The 8,345-nt window shown below is 65.4% G+C and overlaps 1 protein-coding gene across 1 annotated transcript in view; it reads left to right on the top strand.

Annotated features, from left to right (window-relative positions):
- The window catches only part of OPLAH (5-oxoprolinase (ATP-hydrolysing)), a 13,719-nt gene that overhangs the window by 4,063 nt on the left and 1,311 nt on the right, over positions 1–8,345 (top strand). The window contains exons 2-23 of the mRNA XM_011938211.1: positions 483–706; positions 778–969; positions 1,496–1,595; positions 1,679–1,802; positions 1,883–2,078; positions 2,330–2,495; positions 2,586–2,724; positions 2,805–2,872; positions 3,015–3,280; positions 3,408–3,520; positions 3,611–3,781; positions 3,967–4,104; positions 4,199–4,337; positions 4,463–4,575; positions 4,784–4,935; positions 5,546–5,706; positions 5,881–5,982; positions 6,058–6,232; positions 7,408–7,592; positions 7,672–7,818; positions 7,900–8,034; positions 8,198–8,338. Coding sequence (XP_011793601.1) covers positions 483–706; positions 778–969; positions 1,496–1,595; positions 1,679–1,802; positions 1,883–2,078; positions 2,330–2,495; positions 2,586–2,724; positions 2,805–2,872; positions 3,015–3,280; positions 3,408–3,520; positions 3,611–3,781; positions 3,967–4,104; positions 4,199–4,337; positions 4,463–4,575; positions 4,784–4,935; positions 5,546–5,706; positions 5,881–5,982; positions 6,058–6,232; positions 7,408–7,592; positions 7,672–7,818; positions 7,900–8,034; positions 8,198–8,338 — 3,347 coding nt within the window. The remainder of the gene's footprint in view (positions 1–482; positions 707–777; positions 970–1,495; positions 1,596–1,678; positions 1,803–1,882; positions 2,079–2,329; positions 2,496–2,585; positions 2,725–2,804; positions 2,873–3,014; positions 3,281–3,407; positions 3,521–3,610; positions 3,782–3,966; positions 4,105–4,198; positions 4,338–4,462; positions 4,576–4,783; positions 4,936–5,545; positions 5,707–5,880; positions 5,983–6,057; positions 6,233–7,407; positions 7,593–7,671; positions 7,819–7,899; positions 8,035–8,197; positions 8,339–8,345) is intronic.

Raw genomic sequence — 8,345 nt, forward strand, 5'->3', positions numbered from 1 at the left:
GGCCGCTACTCACGCGTCCCCGCCTCCGGCCGCCCTGTCGGGGCTCAGGCTCCATCCAGTCCCCGGGCCCACCTGGCTTGGGCCGAAGGTCGAGCAAAGAGGAAAGTGGGGTCCCCCGGCCAGCTCGCCCCAAACAACCTCCCCGCACTCCCCGTGCCTCTTTCGTGCTGAGGGACCCCCCTCCGAGGGCTCCAGGGTCCAGCGTCGCCCCCACTCCCGTGCCTGCTCCACTGCCTGGGTTTCAGCCCAATCCAGGGCCCAGAGAAGCGCGATGCGGGGCATGGGGGCATCAGGCCCTTGACCGCCGGCCAGGGTCTCGCTGGGGCCCAGGCTGCCCTCGGAGCTGGGCCTGCTGCTCTGGCTCTGCCCAGAGTCGTGCTCATGGGTCTCTCCCTCAGGAACCCCCTGCACGCGCAGGGCAGGGCTGGGGAACCTCTAGTCCCACTCGCAGGTGAGCCCAGACTGACCCCGCCTCTGTCTAGTTTTTCCAGGGCTACCAGCTGAAGAGCTCCTGTGGGATCCCAGCCCCACCACCATGGGCAGCCCCGAGGGCCGCTTCCACTTTGCCATCGATCGTGGGGGTACCTTCACAGACGTCTTTGCCCAGTGCCCAGGGGGTGACGTCCGGGTCTTAAAACTGCTCTCAGAAGACCCTGCCAACTACGCAGATGCGCCAACGGAAGGGATCCGCCGCATACTGGAGCAGGTGGGCCAGGGCAGAGCGGGTGGACAGGGACCCCATGGCCAGAAACACCACACTGACCACGTGGTCCCCAGGAGGCCGGCATGCTCCTGCCCCGGGACCGGCCGCTGGACTCCAGTCATATCGCCAGCATCCGCATGGGCACCACAGTGGCCACCAACGCACTGCTGGAGCGGAAGGGGGAGCGGGTGGCGCTGCTGGTGACGCGTGGCTTCCGAGACCTGCTGCACATTGGCACCCAAGCCCGCGGGGACCTCTTTGACCTGGTGAGCTCCTTGCTGGCTGGGGACCAGGTTGTGTGGCATACACCCCCCAGGGATGCCTTGACCCTGTGGGGAGAGCAGTTGTTGGATTAGTGATGGCTCATGGGCACCAGCTGACAAAGAAAGAGGAAGCTCCAGGAATTCTCAGTGGGACCCCAAGTTCCCCTAGCCCTTGGAGTGGGCACAGGATGCCCTGTTCCTGCCTGCCACCATGCCCGCCCTGGACGCTGGCATGGGGCCACCCAAGCTAGCCCTGTTCAGGCAGGGGAGGGGTGGAACCTCTGCACCTACTGCTGCATTTCCGGAAGAAGCTGCCTCCGTGGGGGTGGAACAGTTGGCTGCACTCAGCTGCCTAGGGGGCGGAGAGCTGCCCCCTGGGTGAGCCGTGCTGGGGCTGCCAGGTATGACTCTCCTGAGCCTGCCAACCTGCCTGTTGGGACATAACCACTCACCTGTACCACACACCCACACAGGACCCTGGCATGCATCCTTGGGCCTGGGCCTTTTCTGAGCCTCTGCCTGCCCCCAGGCTGTGCCCATGCCCGAGGTGCTGTATGAAGAGGTGCTGGAGGTGGACGAACGCGTGGTGCTGCACCGTGGAGAGGCAGGCACCGGGACGCCTGTCAAGGGTGTGTGTGCTGTTGCTGGTGTGGGATCTGGGGCCGGAGGGTCCTGCTGGCCTGTGACGGGGCCTCCTGGGCTTTTCTGGCAGGCCGCACGGGGGACCTGCTGGAAGTGCAGCAGCCTGTGGACCTGGGGACCCTGCGTGGAAAGCTAGAGGGGTTGCTGTCTCGAGGCATCCGCAGCCTGGCCGTGGTGCTCATGCATTCGTACACGTGAGTGAGGTGGGTTGTGGGACGCGGGAGCAGGTGCTGGGCCTGGTGGGAGACGAGGTGCCACTGGGTTTTTGTCATAGGTGGGCCCAGCACGAGCAGCAGGTGGGTGCGCTGGCCCGGGAGCTGGGCTTCACGCACGTGTCACTGTCTTCGGAGGCCATGCCCATGGTGCGCATCGTCCCTCGGGGGCACACAGCCTGTGCCGACGCCTACCTCACGCCCGCCATCCAACGCTATGTGCAGGGCTTCCGCCATGGCTTCCAGGGCCAACTCAAGGTGAGGCCATGAGGCCTCTCTACCACCTACTCCTGGGCCTGGGCCTGGGCCTTGGCCTGCCCAGCCCATCATGGCCCACCTGCTGCCCGCTCACAGCCCCTCGTGGCGCACCTGCTGCCTGCTCACAGCCCCTCATGGCCCACCTGCTGCCCACTCACAGCCCCTCGTGGCGCACCTGCTGCCCACTCACCTGGTGGCCCACCTGCTGCCCGCTCACAGCCCCTTGTGGCGTACCTGCTGCCCGCTCACAGGACGTGCAGGTGTTGTTCATGCGCTCTGATGGCGGCCTGGCGCCCATGGACGCCTTCAGCGGCTCCCGTGCTGTGCTCTCGGGCCCGGCCGGCGGCGTGGTGGGCTATTCAGCTACCACGTACCAGCAGGAGGGTGGCCAGCCTGTCATCGGCTTTGACATGGGAGGTATGAGGGCTGAGGGCTGGGGTCTCGGGGAGGCCCCGCTGCTGGGCCCCTGGGTCTTTAAGGGACCCACCAGCACCCCACCCCTGCCAGGCACGTCCACGGATGTGAGCCGCTACGCTGGGGAATTCGAGCATGTCTTCGAGGCCACCACAGCTGGTGTCACCCTTCAGGCCCCGCAGCTGGACATCAACACCGTGGCGGCGGGAGGGGGTTCCCGCCTCTTCTTCAGGTCAGCTTTCCTGCTTCCCAGGCCAGGACCCCAGTACTGTCAGCCTCCTCGGGTCCTACCCCAGCCCTTCCTTCCCGTAGGTCTGGCCTCTTTGTGGTTGGGCCCGAGTCAGCAGGAGCCCACCCGGGACCCGCCTGCTACCGCAAAGGTAAGAGTCAGGATCTGCCTGGCCTGGCTTTGCCCTCCGCTTGCTGCCCCAGGCCCCGCCCCTCCCATCAGCCCTATCCCTGCTGCCTGCTCCTGCTCCGCTGCCTCCAGCCCCCAAGCCCCACATCCTGTCCACCTCCCAGGGGGCCCTTTGACAGTGACGGATGCTAATCTGGTCCTGGGTCGCCTGCTGCCTGCCTCCTTCCCTTGCATTTTTGGGCCGGGAGAGGACCAACCACTTTCCCCCGAGGCCTCCCGCAAAGCCCTGGAGGCTGTGGCCACTGAGGTCAACAGCTTCCTGACCAACGGGCCCTGCCCGGCCTCCCCGCTGAGCCTGGAGGAGGTAGCCATGGGGTTTGTGCGCGTGGCCAACGAGGCCATGTGCCGGCCCATCCGTGCACTCACGCAGGTACGTCCACCTCTGCTCTCCCGCCTGTCCTGCCCCCAGCCCTACTCCCTGCCCCACGCCTCCCGCTCAGGCGGGGAGCTGGATGGGGTAGGGTAGGAGAGCCCACTGACCCCTTCTGTCTCCCTAGGCAAGAGGCCATGACCCCTCAGCCCATGTGCTGGCCTGCTTCGGGGGAGCTGGTGGGCAGCATGCATGTGCCATTGCCCGGGCCCTGGGCATGGACACCGTGCACATCCACAGGTGGGCCTAGGTGTGGGTGCACGGAGGTGCGTGTGATCTGCACTGGCTTGGGAGGTGACCCCCCTATTGCCATGCTGCCCATCCCTGCAGGCACAGTGGGCTGCTGTCGGCCCTGGGGCTGGCCCTGGCTGACGTGGTGCACGAGGCACAGGAGCCCTGCTCCCTGCTCTACGCGCCTGAGACCTTCATGCAGCTGGACCAGAGGCTGAGCCGCCTGGAGGAGCAGTGTGTGGACGCCCTGCAGGCCCAGGGCTTCCCCAGGTGGGCTCCCAGCGTGCCCTGGACAGAGGGCTTACGTTGTCCCCCTTGGTGGGTTTTCTGCCTGATGACTTCCCAGGTGGTCCCGGGGTGCGCGAGAAGCAGAACAGGTGTCCTTGCCGGGCGCTGGGTGGGGTGGGGGGCAGGGCAGGGGGTTTGGTGTGAGTGTCCCCAACCACCTGCTGCAGGTCCCAGATCAGCACTGAGAGCTTCCTGCACCTGCGCTACCAGGGCACGGACTGTGCTCTGATGGTGTCTGCCCACCAGCACCCAGCCACAGCCCGCTCGCCCCGTGCGGGGGACTTCGGGGCAGCCTTCGTGGAGCGGTACGTGAGTTTGCCGACTCCGGATCCCTGGCAAAGGGCCTTCCTGTCTGGCCACCTCATGCTGACCACTCCTTGGGCCCCGTGGGGAGTGCAGGTACATGAGGGAGTTTGGCTTTGTCATCCCTGAGCGGCCAGTGGTCGTGGACGATGTGCGAGTGAGGGGCACTGGCCGCAGCGGTCTTCGCCTCGAGGATGCCCCCAAAGCCCCGACCGGGCCTCCCCGGGTGGACAAGGTTGGTGGTCCTGCCCGTACCAGCCTGACAGCACCCATGGGGCACTGGGATGGGGACCAAGCCCTGTGAGAGGCATCGGGGAGGGTGCTGGGCCCGGGTGCTGTACTCACCCACACCCTCTGCAGATGACCCAGTGCTACTTTGAGGGGGGCTACCAGGAGACCCCTGTGTACCTGCTGGGAGAGCTGGGCTGTGGGCACAAGCTCCATGGGCCCTGCCTCATCATCGACAGTAACAGGTGGGCTGAGGTCCAACCAGGGTGGAGGATATGGAGGGGTCAACCGTGGGGCCCCTGGTGCAGGGTTCTCTGGCCCAAGGCTGCAGGGGCCTGCAGGACTCTGTATCCTACCATCCTTGGGGTGTCCCCTGGCCTGGGGCTGTGGCATCTCTGGTTGGAGGGGTGTCGCCTGGCTCCATGCAGCCCCTCTGTGCCCTCTGCTCCCCAGCACCATCCTGGTGGAGCCAGGTTGCCAGGCAGAGGTGACCGAGACAGGGGACATCCGCATCTCTGTGGGGGCCGAAGTCCCTGGCACAGTGGGCACCCAACTGGACCCTATCCAGCTGTCCATCTTCTCACACCGCTTCATGAGCATTGCTGGTGAGTGGCCGCTGCCAGGTTCCCTGCTGCCTGGCTCCCTGTGGGATAAGGCACTGGCTGTGTCATGGGGTGGCTGGCAGGGCTGTGCCCAAAGGGCGAGGCAGAAGCAGGACCCCCTGGTGACAGGGCGGCCAGTGTGGCTGCAGCACTGGCATGGTGCAGCTGGCCATGAGAACAAGCCTTGGGCGAGGAGGACACTTTCCCCCTCTTACCTGCAGCCATGTGATCCGGGGAGTGAACTCCTAGCTAAGGATGGGATACTGAGGGCAGCACAGGGAACCCATCTGTGCAGGGTCAGGCCAGCGGCTTGCTGGGAGCCCAGGGGTCAAGAGCCTAGGAACCAGGTTCTTGCTGTGCCAGGCAGGGTGGGAGGGTCGAGGAGTGGCACTGGGTTCTTGCTGGGGGCTCCAGGCGGGACTAGGGAGGAAGGTGGTGTCCTTTGCATAGGCTAAGACACGTGGCCAAGTGGGCACACGGTCACCTTGGTCTTCCCCAGGAAAAAGCTGCTGGGTTCTGGGTTTGAGCCCTGGTGGGTCCTGTTCCTCCCTTTCCCGGGGCCATGCTGCGGGTGGATGGGGCCAGCAGGTATCTGGTCGCTTTGTGCTCCCAGAGCAGATGGGCCGCATCCTACAGCGCACAGCCATCTCCACCAACATCAAGGAGCGCCTCGACTTCTCCTGTGCTCTCTTTGGGCCTGATGGGGGGCTGGTGTCCAATGCCCCCCACATCCCTGTGCACCTGGGTGCCATGCAGGAGACGGTGCAGTTCCAGGTGCGGTGGACCCTCCCCCACCCTCCTACCCCTCCCTCACCTCGCCCTCCCACACCTCCCTCACCTCGCCCTTCTATCCCCCTCCCTCACCCTCCACCGCACCCCCTCACCCCCCCCACCCCACTCTGGCCCCTGCTCCCCTGTGCCCACTCTGCACCCATTTCCTGGTTTCAGATCCAGCACCTGGGGACTGATCTCCACCCTGGCGACGTGCTACTGAGCAACCATCCCAGTGCCGGGGGCAGCCACCTGCCAGACCTGACTGTTATCACACCGGTGAGGGTGCTGCCCACCTGCCTCTGCTTGGGCAGGGGTGGCCGATGTAGCTGACCGTGGCTTTCCACCCGCTAGGTGTTTTGGCCGGGTCAGACGCGGCCTGTTTTCTATGTGGCCAGCCGAGGGCACCATGCAGATATTGGCGGCATCACACCAGGCTCCATGCCCCCCCACTCCACCACGCTGCAACAGGAGGGTGCCGTCTTTCTGTCCTTCAAACTCGTCCAGGGGGGTGTCTTCCAAGAGGAGGGTGAGTGAGAGTGGGGTGGGGTGGGCCTTCTGCAGACTGGGACACATGGCCACTGCTGGCAAGCAGGCCTGGCTGGACCGTGGGATGCAGCCCATAGACCCAGGCCTGCCTTGAGGCTGGGAGGAGATAGATGGTTACCCCAAAGGGCAACTGCAGATGGATCCCAGGAGCTGAGATGAATTCAGCCTGGGCCCAGGAAGGCCTCCTGAGGGGTGGTTTTGTGGGTGGAGAGTTAACCAAGACATGGAGGGTCAGGGTGCTGGAGGGAGAGAAGCCTGTTTCAAGGTGGGTGGCTGCTTGTGGTGTGTGCAGTCATACTGGGTGGAGTCTGCAGAGAAACAGCAGGGCAGGGGCAGGGGCAGGGCCCAAAGCCCCTGTAGTATTTTCTGGGCCTAGGTCTGGGTCACTGGGTGGGGGTGGCCGTGAAAGGCTTTCAGCTGGTCCTGTGCTAATCTCCTACTGTGCCCACGGGCAGAGAGGATACGGGTTCCGAGAGTGGCCTGGAGGCTGGGGGACAAGAGTGGGGGCAGCTGCAGTTACCCTGGATGATGCTGAGTCTTGGGCTGAGGGGAGGGTGAGGGCCGGGGGGTGGGGGACTGTTTTGGATATGGAAGGAAGTGGGTATTTGGAGGGATTTGGGAGAGGGGGCCAGGGGTCAATTTTGGGCAGCTGGAGGTGGAGGCCCTGGCACTGAGCAGCTGCAGGAAAGGTGGGATGGAGGCTGCAGGGGTGCTGTGGCGGGGGTGGGGGTAGGAGACACAGGGAAAACAAGCCCTGGTCTGAGGCTGCAGGTCTGGGAGCCCAGGGGAAGTGGCGTGGCCGGGGTGGAGGGTGGGGACGGAGGGTGGGTGTAATGGAACCACAGGCTGTTCTGGGTGTTGAGGACACAAATAGAGTGGCCCATTTCTGGCTGCTGCCTTGATCAGTGTGAGCTGGGGGCAGGGGGTGTGGACCACAGAGGGACATGCGCAGGCACACTGCAGAGGGCCCTGTGGCTGCCTCAGAGAGGACCCTGAGCCAGGCTCAAGGAGAGGGGCTTTCCTGAGGTGGGGAGCAGTCCCAGGCCAGACCTCACTGCTTTCTAGGGGCCAGAGACCTTGTCTGGATTTGGGAAACCTGGGTTGGGGGTGCAGACAGGATTGGCCAGGGGCTCAGTGATGGCACTGTCCATCCAGCGGTGACTGAGGCCCTGCGGGCGCCAGGCAAGGTCCCCAACTGCAGCGGAACCAGAAACCTGCACGACAACCTGTCGGACCTCCGTGCCCAGGTGGCAGCCAACCAGAAGGGCATCCAGCTGGTGGGGGAGCTCATTGGGCAGTACGGCCTGGACGTGGTGCAGGCCTACATGGGCCATATTCAGGTGGGCCTGGGCACAGGAGTGTGGGCAGCAGGGCCATCCTGTAGGTGGCCTGGCTGCCACTGATCCTGCTCCCTGCCAGGCGAACGCTGAGCTGGCCGTGCGCGACATGTTGCGTGCCTTTGGAACCTCCCGGCAGGCCCAGGGCCTGCCCCTGGAGGTGTCCTCGGAAGACCACATGGACGACGGTTCCCCTATCCGCCTCCGCGTGCAGATCAACCTGAGTCAGGTGGGCCGCAGGGATGGCGCTTCTGGGCAGCAGGGGCATGGCGCGGCTGCTGACTGCCTCTCTCTTCCCTCCGGTGCGCAGGGCAGCGCTGTGTTTGACTTCAGCGGCACTGGGCCGGAGGTGTTCGGTAATCTCAATGCACCGCGGGCCATAACCTTGTCCGCCCTCATCTACTGCCTGCGCTGTCTGGTGGGCCGCGACATCCCTCTCAACCAGGTTCGCAGGGGTGTGTGAGCGAGGGCGGGCCCCAGCCCGAGGTCACCCTGAGTGCGCCTCCTGGGCCCAGCCACGGACTGACCCCATGGGTGCTGGGGCGCGGAGGTGCTATTTCTCTTGGAGCCCACCCCAAGAGCCCCTGAGAGCCGCCCGCCCCGTACAGGGCTGCCTGGCGCCAGTGCGCGTAGTGATTCCCCAAGGCTCCATCCTGGACCCGTCGGCCGAGGCGGCGGTGGTGGGCGGCAACGTGCTCACGTCGCAGCGCGTGGTGGATGTCATCCTGGGGGCCTTTGGGGCCTGCGCCGCCTCCC

The sequence above is a fragment of the Colobus angolensis genome, unplaced genomic scaffold (assembly GCF_000951035.1).
Source record: "Colobus angolensis palliatus isolate OR3802 unplaced genomic scaffold, Cang.pa_1.0 Scaffold17, whole genome shotgun sequence".
Classification (NCBI taxonomy): Eukaryota; Metazoa; Chordata; class Mammalia; order Primates; family Cercopithecidae; genus Colobus; species Colobus angolensis.